This window comes from Coturnix japonica, chromosome 3, assembly GCF_054131305.1.
Source record: "Coturnix japonica strain WE chromosome 3, WE-NBRP24, whole genome shotgun sequence".
Classification (NCBI taxonomy): Eukaryota; Metazoa; Chordata; class Aves; order Galliformes; family Phasianidae; genus Coturnix; species Coturnix japonica.
In genome coordinates this window covers 65,380,922-65,407,637 of record NC_140665.1, presented here as the reverse complement: position 1 = coordinate 65,407,637, position 26,716 = coordinate 65,380,922, and the positions used below count along the sequence as shown (strand labels likewise).

The window sequence follows — 26,716 nt, the reverse complement described above, 5'->3', positions numbered from 1 at the left end:
CCCAGATGTAGGACTTTATACTTGCCCTCGTTGAACTGCATAGTGCTCCTTTCTGCCCAACTCTCTGGCCTTTTCAAGTCTTGCTGAATTGCAGCACAGCCTTCTGGTGTGTCAGACACTCATCCCAACTTCCTACCATCAGCTTCATTCCTGCCCCTACAGCTCAGCTGTTAAAAATTCCAAAACGATCTTAGAAAATAGTTCACATGTCTATGGGAAAAGGGCCAGGGTGAGAGGCTGAATCTGAATTCCATTTTCACAGCCTGGAGGAATAATAATAATAATAAAAAATCCCTCAACTCTCTAGTCGGACTGTTCAGTTTGGTGCTGTGATCGAAATACGGCATAATGTCCATATATTATTTGGTAAAAATAATGGCCAGGGTTCACAAATAAGCCCCAGATCACATACAGGTTTATGGGTATGGTACTTGTCATGAAAGCAGAAATCCTCCTTCCCCATCCTCCCCCTTACCTCCCCCCCAAATCAGATTATTCTTTATAAGGGCTTTGGAGACATGATCCTTCCCGGGCTACAGAGTGAATCAGAATAAGTCCCTGAGAGTGAGAGAAACAAGATGAATTTGGTACAGATAATCAGCAGCCTACTCCCTTTCTAAATACCACTCCCTCTTCCCATGTTGAGACATTACTTGCTTAGACAGGAAGCTCTTGAGCTCAGAACAAAAATACAAGCCTTGGGATCCAAGTGTGAGCATGATGACAAACATGATACTGGAGGAGTTTATCAGTTTATCCAAAACTGAGAAGCAGCAGTATTTTCTTGATGGGCAACAAGACTAATAGTGAGTGGTAGAAAACCATTCTGACCCCAAAATCAAAATCTACTTGCTGCAGCACATCACAGTTTAGAAAGCTACTAGACAACTTCTACTCGTATCTACTTCATAGCTCAACAAATTAATGAATGAAATAGCTCTAATCAAATTAATGAAATAGCAATTCAAATATCTCATGTGTGTCAAATCATTAGGGAATCTGCTTATGTGCTTTTGTTGTTTTGCAGCCAGGACAAGATTATGTATCCATCTTCAAATTTTGGCACCTTAAAGAATACTCTGTCACATGTACTGGGAAAATGTGTATTTGAGCAATCTAGACAAATCTGTCTACAGTTTAAAAATAGTTGAGAGTTAACAGTAGACAGGCAACACTGTGAAGTGTGTATGCATACCTTGACTGATAACTGAGTGTCTGAAGAGTTCTTCAAGTATTCCTGATTCCAGTTCTCTCTTCTTTGTGAAAATAAACAGCAGAAGAGACAATGGACAGTTTCAAGTCTTTGTGGTAAGAAAAGACAATTTGGCAACATTATTATGGACTGTAACACACTGTTACAAACAGTATGAAATAATATAATGTTTTTAATCATATTGGCGTAATTAATTACCTAGACTACTATCTCCTCAATATTTCATGATTATCAAAGAACATTTTACATTTCCATTCTTAAATAAGTTACTGTGTAAATAAAGTATGCTCAGAGTTCTTGTATGCGGACAGTACTTACATTTAATTACAGATGATCTGGATATGTTTATAGGTGCAAAATACATTAAAATTGTTTACATGAAATCAGCTCAACTAACACTACATCTGGAATCTAGATGTTCACAACAGCACTGTATTTGAACATGCTACTTAATATGTACTTTGAAACACAGTAGAAAAGAAATTCAAAGAAACTCTAAAAAAAGGGAAGCACAGATCAAAATTCCATAGCAGGTTGGATCAATAAAATATTGAACTGCAGTTCTTAAATGTAAGTACTACACCAAGTAGTAATCTGGTTGGTCTTAAAAGGTGTTAAAGCCCTTTTTTTCCTAAAGGAGACAGTAATAAGCATTTCGCCTATTCAATCCAATCAAGATTTAGGCAACGTGCTATAAAAGCAAACATATCTGACACTTCTTCTATAACTTTAGCAGTTGGCTTTCCTGCTCCATGCCCAGCTTTGGTGTCAACATGGATGAGAAGTGGATTGGTTTGTTTACGGCTTCGGCCCACAACATATTGCAGAGTAGCAATAAACTTCAGTGAATGTAGAGGGACCACACGGTCATCATGGTCTGCTGTGAGCAGCAGTATAGAGGGATACTGGATGCCATCTTCTTCTGGTAGTTTAACGTTGTGAAGTGGAGAATACCTGAGAAAAATACACAAACATTTATATATTTTCTCCTCCAGGTCCAATAAGGTGGTCCTCTCCCACTGAAATTATCACAGTGACATTTGATAGCACTCAATACTACAATGTTGCACATAGCAGGGCTTCACTGCTGGCAAATGATACATAACAAATCACTGGCTCTCAAATGTGAAGCAAATACATTAATTTACAGAGGGGTGTAAGCATACATCCCACAGAAATATCAAAATAGCAGGAATGGGTAGCAGAGAAAGAATAGCAAAAGCTGTAGAGCTCATAGCAGGATCCATTCTGCTGGGAAGCAAGGAGATAACACTTTTCCAGCACACATATGTATTACTGGTCTACATGTGAACGAATGGCTCCATTACATACAAGTTTGGAAACAGTTTCTGATGGTGAACGATATTTATACCACTTCTGAACATGCAGGTACTCTGTAGGAATATCATGCAGGAAACTGAAAAAAGAACTGTAGGTTTTCTGGGTTCTGATGGATGACTGATTCATACTTTTTGAGTAACAAATTATCTTACTTAAAACACTTGTTTTCTTTGCAGGAGAATTTATCTTTCTTTAAACAACTGCAGCATAACATAAAAGATATATCTACATATCACAACAACAACAAAAACTGAATTTAATAGTCACAGAGAATTCCATCTAACCAAAGAATAATCTTACCTTTTTAAAGTCAAGAGTAGGATACAATTTATTTTTCCTATTTCATCGCAGAAAATACAAATGGAATTCTGTTGTTGTTTTTTAATTTAATCTCACATTTAGATGAGTAACCATTAAGTAATACCAAACTGTCTTTAAGAACGCACAACACAATGATATTTGACTGCCTAACCTCACATATTCCTAGCTGCCGCATTTCCACTGAAAGAGCAATGGAGGTGAATTTCCAGATGACAATTTGTTTTAAAAATAGATGGCAGTCTAGTTAGCTAAGGTATTTTTTGAGAGTATCTATAAGACAACATTTTTGAAACATTATTTATCTTTCTATTTGTGATGATTTGATGTGCCATTGCCAGTTGAACAGGAAGCATAGCAGCTCAAAGAAATTTTGCCAAATTGAAATATTTCAGGTAATATTATATATGACGCTTTTAAAATATGCATTGAGATTTTGTGAGTTAAGCATATGTAAATAAGTAGGTACAGAATAACTCCTCTCTGCAGACACATATCTTCTAATCGTAGAATGAATTTAAAACTTCACTTCTGCTTTATGACTTCAGAATATCTGAACTTACAGCTGTTTGTGTGAATTTTACTGTTCAAAACACTGAATATTACTTGATGCATACATTTTAAAGCAAACAATCTCTTTTGAAAACTAATCATTAAAGAAATTATGAAATTTGTTAATTGTTTTGTGCACTGTATATACAAAATTTGTTTGCCACTGAAACCTTGAATTGAACAACTAGTAACAATATAATTACAGTGTGGCCAAATGATTATTTAGTATCTGGAATTGGTATTGCTTGTTTGTTTTTTTTTTAATAAATGCTGTAGATAAGTTAGATCTCAGTGTACTTTAGTATATACATTTTTTATGATCTAAACACTATTGTATTTCAGACAAGCCAAATTGTTAGCGTGTCTGAAGCACTGTCCTGTAATGCCAATCTTCATTATTGAAGGAATACAATTACAGTAACAGAAGATGAGATGCCAGAAAAATAATTTAAAATGATGGAACATATTTTAACACAATCGTTAGTGACCATATCAAATGTGCAGACCATTGCTGTTCTCTCACAGTGACTGTTTTTTTTCCCCCCCTTCTAAATGATCTTTCCAGAACTCTTAGCAAGAGCCTAAGAACTGAAATAATATCCTGTTGTGGTCTACTGCCATTCAATTCCTACAAATAAATCCTATCCACATTGTATAATACAATTCATAATGGTCATTGCCTCTACCCAGCATAAAAAATACAATTTGCGTAATGGTTCACTTGAGAATACTCTGTTGTGACAGCCTAAAGCAAGCGTTTGGAAAGAGTACCTAACAAATGGTTAAAGCTGCTAGTAGAATATGGTTTCAGAAACTATAATCAGTTAACTCAACAGGGCTTTGAGAAGAGTTGTTCTCATGCAAAGTTGACTTGTAAAGAAGCTGTAAACTCCAGAAACACAATGTGAGAAAAGAATGAAATAATTCATATTAGCTAATAATAATGGCTATTTATCATGACAACCTGAAACTGTTGAGCAGAGTTTGCATTTTAACCATGGCAGAAGTATTTAAAGACACTTACTTGTACAGCCATTCAAACTGTTCTTTATTGTCAGAGCAGCCAAAGTCAGTAGTCCAAGCATGGCCAATGGTGTACTTGTGGAACTTTAGCATATCCATCACTCCCACTTGGGCAATAACACAGCCAAAGAGGTCAGGACGCTGATTAGCACAGGCAGCTTTGACAAGAAAACAACTCTATTAGTATTAATATCTTAAAGAATTAAACTCAGCAGTAAAAGGCCCAATAACAGTAAGTTATTGTCAGAAAAACTTCTACAAAGATGTCTCTCCAAAGGAAACATCCAGGTTTATAAAAGAAAAGAAACAACAACAACAACAAAACTCAGAAAATTGTTAACAGGAAATTGTTAAGGTAAAACAAATATGGATTTCCCATGTAATATCTGAAGCCAAAGAACCTTAATACAAAATATCCAATATAAAACCAGTTGCAATGAGAGAAGCCCACCAATGTGTGTGAAATGAAAGTTTTCTAAGAAAAAAATGAAAACAATTGTATAAATGGATAACAATTATAACTGTCAAAGCTGTTATTTCCTAAGGAACTTCGGAGCTATTTTCTCTAAAGCACTAAGCACAGTTCTTAGAAAATATATCTTCCAATGCACTTGTTAAATATGTGAACTTTTGGACCACTGTAATTGGAGTGTGCTGAACCATTCACTTTCTAACATTATTGTCAACAAAGAAAAGGACATTAAGGAGCAAAATTCTCCATTTACTGATAAATTTTCTTCCATAATTACCCTGTCAATTCGTATGAAAAGAGTTCTAATGGAAGCAAACTTCTACAAAGTCAGAGGAATAACGTCATTTTAATTTTTTAAAAAAAAAGTTACGGTAGTATTTTTTTCTTCTTATTATTTTAATTTTCCTACTTCTGGAAGAGACAATTTCTTTAAGCATAATTCTTGCCTCGTATTAGAAAAAATAACCATCTAGCTTCATGTTCAATTTACAAGAGTGGCAACTGGCGGATGCTCTGGAGAAGAGCTTTAAATACAGAAAATACTGAGATTTCCTGTACAATGTCAGCTTTTCAACTAGTCGGTTGGTTTCTCCTGAGTTGGAGTTTATCCTCAGACACCAAAACAAGTATCCTCCATAAATACATCTATTTCCTCTCTCAATGCTTACTCATCTATTGCTATGATATCCTGCAGCAATGCATTCTTCAATTCCAACTTCAGTTGCTTGATTTAAATCTATTGCCAGATGATTTTACAAATTCCCCACACTTTTTTTGTAGCATAAGAAATAACAGTACCGAGTTATTCATTTAACTACCACAACAGATCCCTCCCTTAGTTCAGAGCTCATCACTGTGCATCCAAACCCAGAAACAGTCTTTCTCAAATTCTTCAGCTTCTCATTTGTGTCCACTGTGAAAACAGATTATTTATTCCCATTCTTTGTTTTCTGCTGATCAGGATATCACAACAGCAACCTTCCATCCAACTCAACAAGAACTTTCTTTCAAAGTCTTAAAATCTCGTCAAAAGCTCATGAAAATCTGAGAATAACCAGATCACTGTTACATGCAACATATGCTCAGTGACTCCTTCAAATAGCTCTAAGATTTCATGTCGCAACTTTAGCCTGCAAAATTCTTCCCCATGCATGTCAGCTATTATTTATTGGTTTCAGTTGGCTTGCCTGTTACAGAAGTCAGATTTACTGATCTGCAGTTTGTGGTTAGCCATCAACCATTTTAAAAATTGGCATTAAACTTGTTCCCTTCTGTTCATCAGACATTCAGGCTTAGGAGCCTGCAATTTCATATTGGAATTCACTTAGGATCTTGTGTGTGTACCATCTGGTCCTGGCAAGACACGATTTTTCATTTGATTTACTCTAAAACCTCTTCTGCTAATGCTTCAGCTTGAGGCAACTCCACAGAGCATCACCCACAAGGAGAGACTGATGAAGGGAAATCCCAATGCTCTGTAGTAAGGAACATCAATAGAAATGAACCATTTTCTTGTTCTGTTATGCCTTTATTTTTATTTAGTGCTCCTGCACAGTCCCAAAGATGTTCTGGTCAGCTTCCTGCTTCTGATACACACACAGAAAGTTTTTATTAGCAACCTTTATGTTGTTAGCAATTTGCTCAATCTCCTGTGGTCCATCAGTCCCTGTCAAAGCTTATTTTTATCCTGTTTTCTTCAGTTGAATCTCATTTCTGTTTTCTGGAGGATGTTATTTTACTTCTAGTCATCTCTGATAATGTAACTACACTCCCTGGGTCTTCTTCTTATATAAGGCTGCCATCTAAAAGCTCTTCATCCTTTTAACTTAACCTTTCAGATCTCTCCTTTTCAAGTCCTTTCCTTTTTTGAAGAGAAATGCTATTCTGTTAGGAAAAAAAGAGCCCAAACACCTATAGTAAAATCAAATTCATTCAATTCTTCATTGTAAAACACGTCTCTTGAAGGACTATGCGTTGCTCAGGATTATATCAGAACTGCTGCTCCTAGCTCTCAGAATAGTTACTTCAGTAAGAAAACACTTTTGGAGTCACTTATCAGTTCCCATCACACCCCTTTTGCTAGCCATAATTATATGCATTTTGGAGCTGTAACCTGGAACAACAATTTATTCATTAATTTTATTCCTCTACACATCAAGCTTTAAAATTTGGTTCCAAAGCCTCAGAACTGTTTGCCTAAACAAACACAAGAGGACAAATGCTGCACTTGCATGAAAGAGGCTTTCAGGTCACAGCTGTGCTGCTGTGCTGAGCTTTGGGATCCTATCATACAAGACAAGGAAGTATTGTTTTTCAACTCAGTGAGGCAGGAGTTCAGAGCCCTGTGCTCCTCAGAGACACCTCCTGTTAGTTAAGATTAAAAAGAAACAGTATTTTGGAAGAATGACAATATTTTTCCTTATCATTTATTTTTTTCCCCTCAGAAAATAAAAACTCAGAAAATTTGGCAGTGGATCCTTGCACTTAATGAAGTAGTTATATTTGTCAGTGTCTTATGAACAGCTACTGCAAAATTTAAATTGAAAAAGCACTTTTGTATTTCCTAAACTCACCTATTTTAATCTGTCTCATTAAGAATAAAGAAATCCAGATGGATTGTAATTAGTCATCAATTGAAATAGAAGGTTTCTAACACTAGACTTTCACAACAGGCATCTAGACTCACAGCATCTGTCTAATACAGGCATGACATGCCCTCTGCACTCGCTTCCCCTAACCTAAAGAAGGTGCCAAGCTAACGTGTTTATGAAGAAGCAGATTTTTCTGGTGACTAAAGCAGGGTAGGATGAATGCTATCCTGAGTGAAACTGAAGTGCAAGTAAGGATAAAACAGTATTTGCAGAAGCTATGTAACACATTGGAAGTTTAACAGAATTTTCATATATATATATATATATATAACTGTGCTCACATAAAATGGACTTTTGTAGTGGTTGTACTCCCAATGATGTATAAAACCTTTTTTCCTCTCTTTTTTTCAGCCATTTCTATTGGTGTTGTTTACAATATACAAACACCTTCTGCCATGTGAGAAGCAAATATGCAAAAATATGACAAAATATGCATGTTTGTCTTTAAAGTAATTGTAGTGGCCAAGATGGCTCAGATCAAAGAGCTGTGTAACTCCAAATCTTGTTTCTTACACAAGATATTAGTTCACTGAAAAACAACAAAAAATAATCAACAGAGTGAGTATTCAGCAGCTGTTAAACAGAGGGTAGTATAACAAGTGGAGCATGCAAAGGGCGGTCCTAATAAATCTCATTTTCAATAAACTAGATGTTTTCCTCATGAGTAGATCATCTCTGTCATACTGTCTCATGTCTCTCATGTTGTTTTTAAAATAAGCTAAACTAACCACAATGTTATTCTTTTGTGTTTCCTTCTTCTGCCAAGACTGAAACAAATAACTCTTTTTTATTCTACCACTTTTAGTCACTAGGATATAATCAGAAATAAATGTTGTAGCTTTTAAAAGGCTGCTTAGAATATGAGATTTTTTTTTGTGGAACCTTTTCTAAGAAGGCTATTAATTTCCTTGAATTTAAGAACATAGCAGTGAACGAAAAGCACTTGTAACAGCATTACATATACACAGACCCTCAAAAGTCCATGACTTTTTCAAGTACTTGAATTTAGTGTTTTGCACAAGAGACATTCCTGGATTTGTTACCATGTCTTAACTACATGATTAGAGTCAAACAGTCACGTGTTCTTGTACAAAGGCCTTAAATGCAGAAATATCACGTTTTCATTTTTTCCTTCAGGAATGGGAACACATGACTACAGAAGGACTGAATAAGAAGCTCAAAGGACTGCAGAACTTGGGATTCTGGCTTGTGCCATGGGCACACAAAATTTCCTGAATGCCACATAACAGACTTTCTGGTTATTCAGTTATTGTATCATACTAATTACTCTTAAGAGATAAAAAAGATTTTTTAAATTTCTTTTTAAATGCATTCTTACTCTGTGATTCTACCCAGGTAGCTTAGCTGTAGCAAACAAGACAGTAATCGTAAGCACTGCAGTCAGTACTCGCTGCAGAAACCTAATGTCCATTGGAAATGGCAAATAGAGAAGAATGGTATATACTTAATGTTTGGTGTATATATTAATGCACAGACATTCTGCCAACTCTTGAGAAAAAGGTTCTGATATATTTCTGTCAGGCTACTTTGATAAACTCCAGTACCAAACCCAGGAAATATACAAGCAATTCTTACCAACTAAGAGGCCTCCATTTGAGCCTCCATTAATAGTCAGCTTCTTTGGAGATGTGTAGCCCTCTTTGATGAGGTATTTGGCAGCATACTGAAAGTCATCAAAGCAGTTTTGTTTGTTGGCCAAGATACCACCTAGCACACAAATAAAACAAATCAGTTGATCCCATAAAAGCCATGTGAATCCATCTCTTCAGAAAAACACGTGTGCAAAAAAACCTGGGAACAATTCCAATTCCGTGAACATTTTAATAATTGATGCAGGTCAGAAAGACAGCAAAAACAAAAGATTCTTTCAACACAAAGAATATGAAATGGCTTTGTCAATAACTCTAATGCTTTCAGAAACTCTGAATAATACATACTTACACTGTGGAATGAGTGCCAGGTAACATTCCAAACCAGTAATATTAAAGCTAAAAGCTTTGCATTACAAAATATATACAAAATAACCACACAATCCACTTGAGGCTTGATCTAATGGGACATTAACAGCACTAAACTCAGGGACAGTTTCTTAAGGTGATAAAACTTCAAATTTGCACCTATATAAAATACACACTTTAATTTCCTGGACAAAGAATATGTGGCTGATAATTTACCTTTTTTTCTTATTATGTTTCCAAATCAGATGATATGTAGCTGTGGTCAAATAAGAAATTCAGAATCACATCTTGGTTAGAAATGTTATTAGTGAGCTATCAATGTGGAATGAATATCAACCTAGAGGGCTCACAGATGACCCAATCTCAGTATCAGTATCTTCCTCCCTTCAGAGGCTTGTTTGGTAAGGGACTAAAAAATGGTTCCTCCTCAAAGATTCCCCTACCATAGATCTAGTACATTCCTCTTCAAGCAATTAAATGTTTGTAAAAGTCTGGGGAGAATATCTTCACATTCCTGAAGGAAAGACTGTGGTCCAGTCAGGTAACAGGGGCTCGTACCTGGCAGAAATGGAACTGCATTTCCTTCCACTTAATTTAAAGCCATGTGGTTTAGTCTAAACTAATTGCCCAGGCTCCCACTATGGTTCAGGATAATTAACTCCTCCTTAAAATAAGCAGGATTAGATATAATATGAAGGTGCTTATTTCTATCATCCTTTGATTACTCTACGCATCCAACTTAAACTGGATACTTCATCCCTACGCTGCAAAATTTGAATAAGGTAACTCCAGACTTTACTCATATGGATTTCCTTGTGGAATTGTGAGCATTATTTTATAACAAATGCTCTCATACTAACAAGACCATCAAATGAAGATGTGTTGGAACAAGGAAAAAGTCTTCAAATGCATGGCAGCAAAGGAGAAATAAATAAATCTTACTCTTCCCTTCAAGTTCTGAACTAGTGTAAGGTCAAAATCCATACAGTAAACCTATAATTGCTTCTAGAGTTAACAAAGAACAGATGTATATCTATTTTTGCAACTGCAAGAAAGACTTGGGTCAAAATTAAGGAGGAAGTAGGTGGAATAAAGAAGCATTATCATATTAAAATAAATTTTATTAAAACCTATTACAAACCAATCTGCAAATTAAAATTAATGAAGGATACTTCATCTTTAGCAATAATATCCTGCGTCTGCAAGCACATATAGCTTCTATTTATGAAACCATTACTTCTTAACTCAATTGTAAGGAAATGACCCAGACAAAAAGTTACCACAGATGAAATGGTAATATCAAGATGTAATGATCTGGGAATACTGTTATGTTTGATACAAAGTTATTATGGATTACTCCCCATGCAAAATGTTGCATCATCACTGTTCTGGTGCATTTGCCTTACTGACAAGATCTCCAGTAACTTATCCTCCAGACTCTTGGGATATGAGTAAGGCATCATCACTAAATAATGGAGGTTATATTGCATATCTGAGAGGGACTTTCTTCAGCTTTTTCTTCTGGTGAAGACACACAGAAAACTGTCAACAACCAGAAAAGCTGACGAACAAAGGATTTAAGTGAGGACTGTACTGGAAAAATGGGGAGAGAAATACTTTAAAGGTGCTAAGAGGTGTCTGAAGTCACTTAAAAATGTCTACCTACAAGTTGTGTCTCCTAAGTACAGAAAATTTCAGGTAACATTGGGCAAGGTAGAGATCACATGAATAGGAAAAAAACCCCGACTTTTCTATGGAGGAAATGTAAGGTGAAATGAGACAAGTATGGAAAAGGGACAGAAAGAAAACATCAGCCTCACTGTTTGGCCTGCAGTTTTGTTCCTATGCTTGGACTGATTTACCTTTGTGCCAGGTCTCTCCATATTCACCACCACCCCTGATGTTTGCCACTGCTAGAACACCCCCCAGGTGTCGCACAAAAATAAGTCTTGATACACTGAAAAAGCAAGCAGAGGATTAATATTATTATTTATTTCTAAGTACCTGTATTACTATCACTTTCACAAAAATACTTTGAAGGAAAGTCCTAAGATCAACGACGAAATAATAAAGTCCTGCTCTGATGGCAAACCTGAGTAGCCAGGTAGTTTTCAATGGTTGTCAATGGAAATGAAACACTCTGCAGCCTCTTAGAGTGAATCAGAGCTGTTCTGCTCTTCTTTAGTTTCACACCCTTGAGGAGAATGGCCACTGGTTCTGCCTCTGGAACATCGAGTAAGCTACTCTGTACCACTGGACCCCAAAGGCTTTTTAGCTGCTGCCCTTCAGTGAGTCCTTTGCTTTTTCAGGAGAGGAAAGTTTAGCCCAAATGAGGAAAGCAAAGAATTAAGAATAATGATCAGCACATGACATTTGTTTATGGGCTGGTATATACAACTGCTGCTTAACGCTTTTTCTTTAACCTTTGTAAAACTGTATTTACCCTTATTTTGTGCCAGACCCTACAGTCAAATCATAGTCAGTCCCCTCCCTCATTATTTTCCACTTGATTTGTTAAATATGAAAAGTAAAAACTAAAAGTTCTGCCATCCTTAATAGCTCTCAAACCTGACTGAAAGCTGAAGTCAAATTGCAAAAAGTATGAAAGCTATTAGTATTATTTTATAAAGGATTTAAGTAATTTAGGTTATATTTAACAAATAAGAAGATATATTTATCTCTCATGTGTTGAGACAGTAGCTTATCATAGTGGAAGCTCCAGACTTAAAACTATGTTATTGTTAAGGAGAACAGTAAATATCCAAGCTTAATACCAAGAAGTTTTTGTCGTCCCCCCTCCCCCTCTCCCCCTCTTGTAAGTTTAAATTTCTTTTTTCAGTTGAATTTACTTAAATCTTTCTTACTTACTTACTTGAAATTTTTGCTTATGGAAGAGACCACTGACAGCAATATTTAAACCTATTCAACCATAAGAGCAAAGGTTAGGTCTTTTTACCTTTAAGCCCCTCCTGCTGCTCATCTGAAATGTCCTGAAAGACAGTTGTCTTACAGCATTTCTCATGTGGATGTAATACCAAGACAAGTAAACTTCACAATAGTAAATACTTCACAAAGCAATTACATATGTATTGGCACTTGGTTTTGACATATGTGCCAAAGATTAAGAAAATAAAGAAAAAGAAAAAAGAAAAAAAAGCAGAAAGATGACAAATAAGAGACTTTAGCATTTCTATAACCTGCCAGAAAAAGAAATAATCTTTCTAGATCAGCTATCTGTGGTCATCAGATGGCATGAATGATTTCTGCTTCTGTAAAATCAATTCTTGAGTTCATCACTGTGAATAGTATTTTTCCTTCGATCACTGGGACATGCTGATCATTGGTAAGATTGATATTCCATAGGCATACTGTGCAAAGGTCAGAGAGAATTATTCTGTCAAACTCAAGGATGTCCAATTTCTACAGGTTAACACATTGATGATGTACAGTAGTCTCACAATAGCTTGTCCCATAAGATGGCAGCTTCTTAAATTTTGCTATGTTAAAGCTGCAAAATCTCACAGAAAACTGCACTACTTTTCTGTGTCTCTGTCCCAGACAAAATCAATAGAAAGTTTAGGTACAACTTACTTGATCGAGTAACCAACCAAAGGTGCAAGGAAGAGGAATTGAAGGTGAGGTATGAATCTGCTACCCAAACACACTGTCTGAGATTATTTTAAAAACAAAACATGCCATCCCTTTCCATCTTCAGAAAAGGAAACTGTGCCTATCTGAGGAGTCAACATATTTAATCAAGCAATCTGAGCAACATGGAACCAAATTCTTCAGTGCATCATGATAATGGAGACTCCTCTAGCAGGTGCTACATTGGTGATAGTTTTCAGAGGGCCTGAAAATGACTTATCATCTCCTAAGATATTGAATTTCAGAAGAGTTCCTAACACAGTCACTAATTATACAGAGCTACTCTCCATTTCCCTTAGAAAATTCTCTTTCAGTTTCACAGACCCTCAATAGGATAAAGTCCAGAGACTGAAGTAATAATTATGTTGCCAAAAATGTAAGTAAGGCTTAGTATATTTGTGTTCATTCTTATTGGTACAACTGGGATTTAGGCACTTCTGATAATGTTACAGCCATACTCTCAACACAAACATCTAGTAACGTCACTGCAAATAACTATTAATTAATACCCACTTGGGTATGATCAGTAATAAAAGTGAGAGAAGACTCTAACTTGACTGATATTTTGAGGTGGATGTGCCTAGTGCTTATAACAAGTTTTCTCAAAGTCAATTTTAAATTCAAGGAATTAAGATAGACTAACTTTTAAGACAATAAAAATCCAAAATTATCAGATAGCACAAAATTCAACTTGCATCCAAACCCTGCTATTTCCCCCTGTTTTTCCAGTAGATTCTTGTTTCCAGATTTGATTTCAAGTCAGCCTGCTGTTTAAGTCACAGTAAACTGTTCAGTAGCCTTAGATGTCTAGAAATTGTCTCCTTCTGTATGGAAAAGTCTAGCTCCCTTCTCTCTCTGATAGTCTTTATAGCCATTTCCTCACCAGCTGATGGAAAAATGCAGGCTGGTGCATTGGTGGTAGGGAAAAAATCCCCAGATCCCTGAGTCACTGGACTTCAATGCTTTCTCAGCTTTTATAGGGCAGGAGGCAATGGTAACAGAGAAACAGAAAATAGTAATCTCACATTCTGCATCACTGGCTGTGGCATTGTTTGACCTATCTGTGGGCTAACAGACTTTCCCTGTGCCATCTCTGTGCTTAAAGGCTTGGTCGAATCTGGCCCTGTAGCAGTGAAATACAATTTCACAGTCTGCTTCACAATCAATTGTATTTCTGGGTGCATGAGAAATTGCTTCTACTGCACCTGCAGAGGCACCCACAGAACAGTATGGGGACACATGCTGTTTCCTGCAGTGTAATTAGCAGAATCTGAGGTATTATTGGTGGGTTTGCAATAGCATCACCACAGCAGATCTGCCAAGCCACAGGTGCCAATTCCATCAATTTTAACTTGCACTCACTATGCAGGCTGTATATAATTAATGACAGCGCTCTAGTGTGCACATTTTAGAAATGCTACTGAATACAGCTCTTTGGTCAAGAGAAACACATAAAAGATGCATGCTTGCATTCAAAAATAAAACACTGCTGTAACTGACTTAATGACTTTGGCCTATCATTCTCATAGTTATTTTTGGATCCTCTTACTTGTTGATTTGTTTCTATTGCTTTCAGGGGAAAAGACTTTTTGTGCGTGTGTATGCATGAGAGAATACGTGAAAAGCAATATCACTTTTGAAGAGCTGGCTAACATTGATGGATGCAAAATATCAGCAAGAAAATATTACACTGACTTGAAGAAGTATAGGACAGAAGATGGTCACGAAAAAATCAGAAGTCTAGAAACATACCAGGGAGGTTTAGGCTGGATATTAGAAATAAATTCTTCATGGAGGTGGTTAAGCATTGGAATGGGCAGCCCATGGTAGAGATGCAGTTCTCATCCCAGGAGGTATTTATGTGTTGTGTGATGTGGCACTAAGGGATCTGGTAGGTCAGGCTGATGGTTGGACTTGGTGATCCTTAAGGTCTTTGCTGACCAAGATGATTCTATGATAGGAGAAATAGGAACTGGGAACAACTCCTGAATACCATAGTGTATAGTAACAGGGACATAGTCACGCATTGAGTCTACTAGGTATGGAAGTCGTGCCTTTCTGACATAACTTCTCTATTACAATTTCCTTTCCTGATCTTGCCTACTGTAGTGGAATTCCAGGGTCACAGCCTGAACCAACACATGAACATGTGATGGCTTGTAGAGACACCCTTTCTGTCTCATCAATGCTTCTGGGAGCATGTATGCAATCTGAGTCTGCATGGGTTCCCCTTCCCCCTACCCTTTCCTTCTGCAATGCGAGAGTACAAACAGGAGAAAGCTCCATTCCTCAGATCACCCCTTTCTCCAAACTGTTACTGGGAGAGGTGAGTTAATTTCTCTGTGATTTCTTTACCTGTAGCACCTATTTCTCAAATAAAGGCTCTGTCATTGCCTTTGTTTGCTCTACACCTGCTTACTTCCAGAACGTTCTTCCTCATCAAGTATGCAAATCTGAGTTTATTAACGGTAAAGATGCATTCCAAGGCCTTGGTCTTTCTCTCTTTTTTGAAAGGCTAATAAGAGATGTGTTGCTGTTACAAGGAAAGAATGAGGAGGGAGATACAGATCACCTGTGTCTTCTTCACATTAGTGGAATAACATATTTATTAAAAGAGACTGATAGTTCTCTGTGCTTCTTACTTTTAAGGTATTGTTTCAGATTCGTACTCTTATTTAAGAGTACAGTTTCATGGGGCTCTGAAAGATACAGGCCACTGTAGAAAGGGCTCCTTTCTCCCATCTTCCCTTCTTCTGTTAGCTGCACTTTCTTGCTGCTTGCTAATGCTGGGATCCTACAAGTAAAATTTCAACTTGCCCAAGTGGCAGAAAAAGCCACCCATCCTTTTTGCTAGGATTGTGAAGGTAATGAGCTTAGCAAAAATTCCAGCAAACATCAGGGCTAATGAAAGGGAGGTGGAACAAGGGACCACGGGATACCTTCCACTCCTTTTGCCAGCAGCCAACTCACATTGGTTCTGCAGCACATGAAATTTTATCCCAAATCAATAAATACATTATATTTACTTTGGAAAAGAAAACATGGTAAGTTTTATCGCAGTTTTCAGCATCTACAATAGACCGTAATAAATCAGTGCTTGAGTCTAATCTAAAAGGGAATTTAAAACCTATTCTGGTTATATAATTGTCTCACAAAAAACCACAGGAAATTAAAAAAGTAGCTTTACAAGGCATATAAAATACTTTCCAGTAATCACAAAGTGCAAGATGTGAGGTCCATTGTTAGGCAAGGTATTTGATATAGAGCACCAGAGACTGTAAATCCTACTTAGAAATACAATCATTGTGACCTGGAGGAGCAAGCACTACAAAGGATTTCTTGAAATACACTGACTCTAAAAGAAGACTAGTGACACACAAACTTAACAGGATGGTTTGATAATAGATTATTTTTGTATTAGTGAGCTGCCTGTCTATCTGAAAAACAGTGTTCCATTCAGCCCTTTGCATTTCTGTTTACTTCTGCCTTGCTTAGAAACAATTGTTATACATCAAAGCTCTAAGACAATCAGTGCCATTTTTGCTAAGACTATTTGAATTCCCATGCAGAGGAAATAAGCCTTTTCTTTAAACAAGGATATGAATTCAATATAGGTTATGGCTTTGGAGAGCTACAAATCCTGTTTTGCAAACAGCATTTTTGGTTTACAACACATTGCTTTGCATATGCAGAACCTTTATCAAACCTACCTCCAGACAAAATTATCTGTTCTCAATTATATAGGAACACAGTATGATTTTGCTTCTGACAACCTCCACAGAAGTAAATGAAAATACATGTGAATTTTCATAATTTAAAGTACACAAGAATTTTCTTTAATATTTAAGACATATTTGGTGAAAAGGAAACTTCCTATAGTATCGGTTCAGCACTTCAATGTATTATGCCTTTTCTGTTGAGCTCAGTGGCAAAGCAGGAAGTGGTTAAGCTATAATTCACAGAGTATTGTGCCTGTTGTAAACCTGAGAAGAGCACAGCACTTCTCTACTCTGACAGAAATGTATTCTGTGATTCTGGGCAAGTCCCTTGATTTCAGAACTAGGAAAACAAACAAATGATGCCTGAACTCTGATCTGCATCCCTTGCAATTCCATCTTACTTCTCAAGGACTTGAAACCCTTAACACTGCAGATCTGAGTCCAGCCAGCTCTCAGTCCTTTCTGGCAGCTGTTAACATCAAATTGCTTCAGAAGGCGTAAAATACCCTGCTGCTTACCTATAGCTTGGTGTAATTGATATGTTGAAGCCTCCATATCCGTACAAGAAGGCAGGATGAGAACCGTCCAATTTAATTCCTTTCTTGTGAATAATAAACATGGGGATCTTAGTACCATCTTTGCTAGGGTAGAAAACCTAAGACAAGACAAGAAGAAATGTGAAACAATCAAGCCATCACCTGCATGGTTGCTAGATAGCTCTGAAAAACATCAAAACGTGACAATACAAAGGGTATGTCTATTAACCAGATTTCTAATCTAAGATATTCCCCAAAATCTCTCATTTTTAAAAATTCTGAATTTCAAACACTAGAGAACAGTGTACAGAGAAGAAGCAACTCATTGTAGGGTAGCGACTTAGTGAGACCCAAGCAAACGCACTGTTTTGGGTAAGAAATAGCTCTGCGACTCCCAAACAAAATATGTAAAACTCCCTTAAGACTTTATGTTGTCGGCTGAAATGCAGCAGTATTTGCTTGTAAAAACAAATTTAACCATAAGAAAAAGGCTAAAGATATTTAAAAAGCCATAGAATTAAGTTTTTGGTATCAATATATTGGCATACATTTTGTTAACACTGTTAATACATTAATAACATTTCTCATCAGTCATTCCACACACCAGACTCAAATCAAAAGAATAAACCTTGAATGGCTGAAAATCCTGTTTCTTATTAAACCTTTTGAAAGCATCAAAAAGGTGACTACTCAACACTTGTGCATGCACCATAAACTCATAACAGCAGGTCTGTATCCCGCAAACATGGATCGAGCACTGGCTGGTCTTTCCAGGTTGTCTCAAATTCCCCTAATCACAGTGGTAACATAATCCACAACAGACACTTCTGTCATATTTGGCATATTTCCAGGCATTTCCCAGCAGCTCGGACCAGGAGTGCTGGCACTACAGAACCCCCAAGCCCACCTGGCAGGACAACAGAGCTATCTGCTGGCTTTTAGGAAATCAAGCATCCAGGCAGCATATGCTTTCCTACGTGCTTCTCTACTATAAGTCACAGTGCTGTAGTAACTTAAAAGATAAATTTCACATATAGATACATCCGCAGCAATTGCTTAGCAGAATTTCTTCATCTTGTTATTTAGATGCATGTATCTGCACGCATTTTCTGGTTTAGGATCTAGCATATCCTATTTTGACAGCCAAACAAAACATGGGCATGAATGCAGTTTACTGCTTATCCTAAAGCTCATTGTTTTGGGTTTGGTATCAAGATTTGTGGCTTCCAGTCAAATCAGAACAAAGTAACAGAACTACAACCTTTCTTCATTGTACATTTACAACCCCTTCAGCTTTAGAGGAAAGAAACCTATCATATAAAGTGTTACGTGATCAACAGGATCTGTTTTTATAACTAATGAACCCCACCAGTAATACGATCTCTCCCAACATATTTATTCTGAGCACTGCTTGTAATGTGAAACAGAAAGCTACATGGCATGTTAAAAAAAAAAATAAAAAAGAATCACATTTGATTTTAGTTTAATGATGGCTAAAGATGTGTGAGAAATTTCCAAAGACACTGTGTCAGTATCTGAAGTCTTCACTGAGTCTTGTAGGCTTATTCTAGGTACAGTTCAGCATTTCAGTTCCTATTAAAGTTAAAAAAATATATATAAATCAGAACTTAAAGCTGAAGGCATTTTTGCATAGATGAAATAACCCTTCCCAGCTCCTGCCACAAACACCTCTTTACTGCTGAAGTACTCATCAGGGCGCACTATAAGAGAACACACAAAGCATTTAGAAAGACATTACAAACAAATTGAACACTATAAACAAATAAAATAGCTGATGGACAAGAGAAGAGACCTGCTGAGGATAGAGATGAAGCATTCCAGAGAGACTCCTCTCTAAAATACTCTCCAACAACTCCAGTTGTTGCTGGCAATTCACACAACGTGCACACCTGGCCCTCCTGTGTTTCCAGTAACAATGCTGTTGGACCTTTTCTTTTTCTTATAGAACTCTCTGGAAAATGACTTCAGCAAGGCTTTTATCATTATCAGTTAGGATTAAATAACATGCAGGTAAATGCAAACTCATCAAAAAAAAATAAACCAGACTGAAAAACTGCATGTCAAGGTGACATTTGCAATGTAAGGGTTTTCATTCCTATTTTTACTGAAATAATCATTACCTCCCTCTCTGAGAGGAACAAATGGGAGGTGGGAAAAAAAATCAATTCAGTGAGACACAGAGATATGTGAACCTATTTAAGCTTCTCCAAATAGACTATTTTCAACAACTGATTCAATCTCACCTTTAAATTGGGTGTTATCTCTGAAGCAAGTCCAATGGTTTATTTATGCAACCAATAAAGGGCTGTGCTTCTATCTCAAAGATTAAGGTAAACTGGAAAGGGCAAGCCCTGAAGAGAAAACCTTCCCGTGATGGCACTTCATGCCTAATTTTAGAAGCTGACAGTTTTTACAAGAGTAACTGCTCACAGAAGGGTCCTATGGTTTTCTGCTTTATTGCAGTGCCGAGTGATCCACTTGTGCCAGTCGCATTACGTTACTCATCGCTCACATACTTCCACAAATGAAGACTCACATCACTAGAGCCATTAGCACATATAAAAAGCAATACTTTTCCCTCCAAAACCACTTTGAGGACAATGCATCAGACATACTGGGAAGAATGAAACTATAGAAGTAGTACAGGAAGGAGGTGTGAAATGCTGAAAATAAATATTTTCAGTCTCCAGGAGTGTACCAGGAGTGTGTGGTTGGCAGGGTGCTCCTGCTGCGTGCAGCCTCTCAGGCTATTCTCAGAGCATGTGTGGGAGCAGCAGAGGAGCCCTGAAATAGTTGTAAGCATAACTTTGTCTCACACTACAGTCCCTTTGTGTCACATGGCCTGGGCTCTCACTGCCAGAAAGAATCTCTCTTAATTCAGATGCTGGAACATGAGGCATGGATTTAGAAACCTTATTCTAATTAGCATGATTCAGAGAGAAAGCAACATTGCTTGCACATCTATTCCTTACTATGAAGCACCTGAAAATTAAACTATATAAACTACACACAACAAGATTTGTTGTTCCTCATTAGTACATACAGTTTCTATCCTTTTTGCTTTAAATAAACAAGCCTTAGTACTTCAAAACAATTTACACTCAATTTTGATCTAAAACAGACACTAGAAGCTTACTTCTAATCCCGTTCAGTAAGGTCTACATATAAATGATTTGCAAATTTACTTAGCAGCTAATGAGAATAAAAAGTGTGCTGTGCATTCAGTTCTGGGGCAGTCTTTGCCCTCTTAATTCCTGTTTGTTATAAGCATGCAGAATTTACGTTACATGATCTTTGCTTAAGGAATAGGAAAACCAACACCCAGCACCACAGATACAGATATAAATTCAGAAAGATCCTTAGTTTATCAATTTATGCCTCTGTAAGGACAACAAGAGCATTCTCTCTTCTTCACAAAAGGCCATGAAGCAGACATACATAATTCAGCTTCTGAAAAGTTGGCAGAGTTCGGAAAAGAGCAGTCAAAAAGTCAGGTTTTCCCTTTTATTTGTCTACAGAGATAATATAATCAGACAGCGAGAACTTACACATTGAATTAAAAATAATTTTGGCACTCATCCACCATGCACTTCTGTGAATAAATACCAAGTCAGTATCATATAGCACTAAAGGAAGTGATATGATCATCACAACAAATAAATAAAATGAATCTGCCCGAGTACAACACTGCATCACACAGCTAAAAATACTCAAAGCTACTGAAATTAAATACAGGCTTCCACCCTTAAAAACTAAGAGTCAGAAATTTGGGAATACTCGGTGTCATTTTTTCTCGCTTTTAAAAATCTGTTGTCTGTTACAGAATACACAAATTAAAGGGTGAATGTCATTGTGGTTGTTCACGGAAAAAAGGTGGGTAGATACCTGAAATCACCTTTCTTTTATAAAATTGAAAATCCCCCTCAGCAAAAATAAAACATGCTGAACTTCTACCAATTTTAAGGTAAGATTTAACACAGGATTTGAGATACTGCTTTGAATCATAGAATATATATATATATATATAGAAGCCCAAAATAATCTAAATAAGTCTAATGCAAATTTTTAAAGCTGTGAAACATATCTAAATGTCTAGAAATCTTTCATAATTTTTAACATGCTAGTTAATAGCAAGAATAATTAAATTGCAATTAAAAAGTGTTTTGTGCAACTTTTCAGACATAATTATTCTTTGCTGATAATACGTTAATTTTACATATGAAAAGAATCTTTTGACTTGGGATTTGAAACACTCTCTAAATCACAATAGGCTAATCATTCTTAGAAAGCTGCTTGTGATTCTAAAAATGTCTCTCAACCTCTCTTTCAAGATTAGTTACTACATACCAGATATATCAGTTATTTCCATGTCTTTGTGTGCTTGATCCAAACCAGGTAAAAGTTGTATCTGTCAGTGCATTGACATTCATTGCACTAAAATGCCACAGAACGTTACGAAAAGTAACTAAGGCACATAAACCATAATAGAACAGGCTTTATTAAAAACATCTGTACCATAATTTAAATACAGAAATACCAAGACAATGCCTTCAAACAGACTTTTGTTCTATTGTCAATTAGTGTTTTATTGAATTAATTTCTTTCCTTTTGAAAAAGAACAGGATGTAGCAGACTTGTGAAGTTCAGCTATTGTTTTGTGCTTGCAGACAGGGACATCCCCTTCACCCATGGCTCCTCTCTTCAGTTTCAGCACACACAAGTAGGGTGACCCGAGCAAACCTGTGCTGAGCAGCTGATCAAAAGGAATGACCACTTCATTTCTAACTTCCAGGGACTACATTTCACATGTTCAGATTCATCTGCAGTATTCCCTTCATTAACTGCAAAACGAAGATGTCTCACTGCACTTATGCCAAAATACACGCCAAGTTAATATGCCAAGTTAAGAAAAGTATAAGAAATTTGAAACTTGTAATGTCATTAGTTTCCCCATATACTGCAAAAGCTTTGTTGAAATTCCATACAGCTGTATTTCAAAGAAGACTGAAAGGGTAAACCTAATGGAGTAGTCCCTGAAGAAAGTTCGAACTTGTGCACTGATAGCACTAGAGGTTGCTGTACAGCAACGCTTAAAATTGATAGATTGTAATAACTGCTGCTCAACACTTCAGGGAGGCAAATCACAAAGACCCTACACCAGCAAGTCTGAAAGTATCAGTATTGGCAGGCAGGGGGAAATATTCTACTTGCTTGAGGTGAGAAGGCGAAAGTCTCATAGTCTGTGATAGAATCAAGATTCTCCCTCCCAGTGCTTGGCCTTGAACACAACCTCTGCACAGTGCATTCAGATTCTCCTAATTTCTGACATTACAAAACAAACCAACAATACCCCCTGGTTTTGTACTGCAGGCTACATAGCTCTCCATCACAGAAGAAATACTCCATTGACTATAGCATCAACAAGCACTCGACTATAGAAAAAAGAGATGTCCAAAGAGCATCGTAGATCTGGCAGCCTATTACCGCTACACAGCAAATCTACAGGATCTGCAGTTTCCCTTCTTCAGAGGGAAATCCTAATCAATCTTCTTTAAGTTTCTTAAATTAGCTTCAAAGCGATTCTGTGCTGGTTGCAAAGCTTGCTAAATACAGAGCTGGACAGGAGCCAAAGTGACTCAGTACAGCAGAAATTAATGCAGGTAAAATCCAGAAGGAAGAGCACTCACTACAGACATTTTCAAAAGCACTGTGAAAATAATGGAGAAAGCTCTTAGAAGAACCTGTTTCTGGGATGAAAAGCAGCCTCCTGATGACAGAGGAGATGACCTTTCAGAAAAGATGTCTTCTTCAGTTCAGCTGCCCTTCTGCAAATGTCTCCAGTGAGGTATTTCACAGTGTAACGGTGGGGAGAAAAAGTAGGAATAAAATACAGCTGAGAGTTCAGAAATTCTGCAGGCCAAGCAGGGCAGACATTATTCCTAAATCACATTTTTTCTGTGATCAGTTATGAGGTAGCAGACCTATCATATAAAGCGTTAGTGGCAAATTAGATTCAAGGAATTCCTTCTACTCCTCTTTTGCAACCTGACAGACTTGTTGGTTTCTCTCTCTGCCTTACTTCATAGCAATCCCAGTGCTTCCTACAACAGACCAAGTAGCATTTGCCATGTACTGTTCCATCTTCTTTCCTCAATTGTAAGGAACACTGAGAGTATAGTACAGAGACATATCAGATAGATATACCTTTTGAATTAAATATATATTGTAGTCATGATAAACTTTTTTCCCATAGGTCTATGAAAGTTATGGTCTCTTTCTTATATTACCTGTATGCTTAGGTATTCATGAATGAGATAAAGAGATTTCTCAATAGAAGCAGCACATGCACACATGCAAGTAACATCTGCTGGCTAATGCAATTTCTTTCATTAAATCCAAGATTTACTTCACTGAGAAATCTGCTCTGACATGAGCACTGTAACGCTGTGTAAGCATTAGAAAGCAAACAACCCTCCTCTTTACCATGCTGTAAATCAGTTTGGGTTGTAATGGTAAACACTTTAAAAATAAAATCCCACTATGCAAAGGAGGGAACTTGCAGTATGTACACTATTCCATAACAGCTATTCTAATTTATGGTTTATTACATCTGATGGGAAATGAGAAAGATATTCTCATTCAAATAAAAACCAGCTAATGAAGCATTTCTGTTCCTATTTTGGTCAGAACTTGATTGGTTATCTCAAGAGAGCTGTGCCATTGAGCTGTTGCTTCAAAAAGATCATCCACACCTTGTTTCTAATTCCTAATGCAGGGCATCTAGAATAGTCAGGGTATTCAAATTTCACCTGTAAATGCATATCCAAAAACCTGCAGAACAAATTGAATTTTGACACTGGTGATGCCAAGAACCCAGCTTATGTCAGAGAAGGACCCACTTATTCCACTTACATTGCCAAGAAACTTGGTTTATGACTTTTGATAGCTAAATAATTTCAGGGTTAGTCTGCTTAGAGACACTGCTGGCTACTCAAAACCAGAGGCACCATAAATCACTAAGCACCAAGAAAAGTTGCACACATAGTACAGCAAAACCCTTCACTTCTATTCTTTGGCTTGAAAAGAAACATATCATCTATTCTGTGTGGGAGGGGGAATGACAACAAACTAGTACAATGAAACCTTGCAAGAATGTCACTTTATGATGTATTTTCAAGACAGACATCACAAGGCTTGAAGGTACTTCATAAAAGGAACACCAAGGGATATGCTAATGCATCTCTATAATAATGTTTGAACAAGGGAAAAAAAAACAAAGGGAAGAAAAATAAACTTGTTTATTTAAACAGAAAAACTACGGACAGCTTGTACTGATCTTTCCTTTCATGGGCAATATCTGAATAGGTGGTAAAATTCAATAAACTTTTTTATCAGTCAAAGAATTCAAATATTAATAATCACAAAACAGATGAAATGTCTAACTGCTGCAAGGCAAGTTCAGTGGCTGTTAGTAGTTCAAAAGTAGGCCAAGAAGTGGAAGAAAAACTTCAGGGATGTTTCTAATGGTAAAAGATTCCTCAGCTCCAGGTATTCTACCATTATCCTTTGAATCTTTTCTGTTTCTTGGGTATTTTAAGTCATTACAACCAAACACTGTGTACTATTACTTCCAAAAGCGTTTGGCTGAAAAGCAAGCTGTACTTGTCAGGAAGAATTTATCCATCCATTTTTCTGTGCATGTGAGAAAAGCAAGTCAAACTCAAGAAGTCTATTTCTTTAATATTATTCATCTAATATGGGTAAAAAACTAGTTGCTATAATTATGCTTCTAGGAGGTTTCTCTTGTCCCACAAATTTTCTAAGATGTTCCTCCAGGACAGAGCAGAAACAATTAATCAAAGGAAAGATGATATTCTATCAGTACCTCCGGGCAGTGTTGATAAAATAAAATCAACTGATAAATGAAGCTGCAAACTAGATTACCCTTAATAAAATTGTGCCCTGATGAATTTGTATTGGATCACATACAGAAAAAATATCCAAAGGAAAAAAAAACCTCATGTAATTAGTGATGAACTGTGCTGAGTGGAAAGCGAGCTGCTACTTTCCCTTCTTTATGTTTATGGGTATTTTTCACTACTTTTAAATAGTGTTAATTATAATTTGGTTCCAATGCCTCTATGTAGTTAACACACAGTTTCTAACTGCCCAGAAACATAATTTCTTGAACTGTCTTGCTTTCAAGGTGTAGTTGGCGAGGGGCCCTGTTAATGGCTTGTCTGTACATGGCACTTCAGTGTACTGGTGAACATAGTCCATGACTAAGCCTCCAAAGTGCTCCAATAACACAAGTAAACAAAGGAGCAATAACTTTCCAGTTTGTTCTCTGTAGGCTGCTGTACTACCTTAAATGTTTCTGCATCAGTTGTATGTCAAGCCTAATATAAGCTAGTTACTAACTTGTGTGTGCTTAGAGGCCTGGGGCTCACAAATACAAACGCCTCAGCTGTGTCAGAGCCATTTCTGTTCTGAAAACACTCCAGTTCTTTGGTGGCCCACAAGGACATCGTTCAGGATGAGAAATTCACTCACTGCGAAGTACCTAAGTGGAACAGGGGGAACTGTGGGGAAGTTTCATTAGGGAAACACTAAGAGTCTCCAGAAGAAAAGAGGCAGCAAGGGAGTGCTTTCTGCAAAGAGAACACAAGGCAAAGCTACATGAAAAAGTAGAACAAAATCCAGTATGGCAAAAAATGCAGCACGATGTTTGGACAGGTGCAATCACCTACAGGATGGGAAAGAACTGACTAAAATAATTCAGAGAAGGAAATGAAAGGTACAGAACACGTCAAACCAAACTTGAGCAAACAAAGAACTTTCAGGCAAGAAAAATCCATTTAACTGGCACATACGAGCAGAATTCTTACCTACAACAGGAATATAACAAATGAAACAACTCATTCTACCATACTTAACATTTGCAAACCTCAGCTACAATTACTTTGCTTAGCATGTCATATCACATCCTGGACATTTATTGAATCCAGGGAAAAGGAAGAAGAACCGAATATAAAGCTGTCTAGAAAAACTGAGCAGATTGCAGATGTTTATATTCTAAAGAAAAGAATCCTGTCTGTGAGGGACACAAAGCTATGCATTGCAAATGTAGCAAGAGAATTTAGGTAAAACCTGGTGGCAGACTCCTCTTTCCCCTGCAAAAAAAAAGCTTTCTAACAATAAATACAGTGAACCACTGGGACAAATTGCCTTGGGAAACTGGAG

The 26,716-nt window shown here is 36.9% G+C and overlaps 1 protein-coding gene across 1 annotated transcript in view; it reads right to left on the bottom strand.

Moving 5' to 3' along the window:
• Positions 1-1,513: 1,513 nt before the first annotated feature.
• Positions 1,514-26,716, bottom strand: part of PREP (prolyl endopeptidase) — an 84,356-nt gene continuing 59,153 nt past the window's right edge. The window contains exons 11-15 of the mRNA XM_085543681.1: positions 17,435-17,571; positions 11,412-11,506; positions 9,167-9,298; positions 4,449-4,605; positions 1,514-2,167 (exon numbers count right to left, since the gene is read on the bottom strand). Coding sequence (XP_085399807.1) covers positions 1,873-2,167; positions 4,449-4,605; positions 9,167-9,298; positions 11,412-11,506; positions 17,435-17,571 — 816 coding nt within the window. The 3' untranslated portion in view covers positions 1,514-1,872. The remainder of the gene's footprint in view (positions 2,168-4,448; positions 4,606-9,166; positions 9,299-11,411; positions 11,507-17,434; positions 17,572-26,716) is intronic.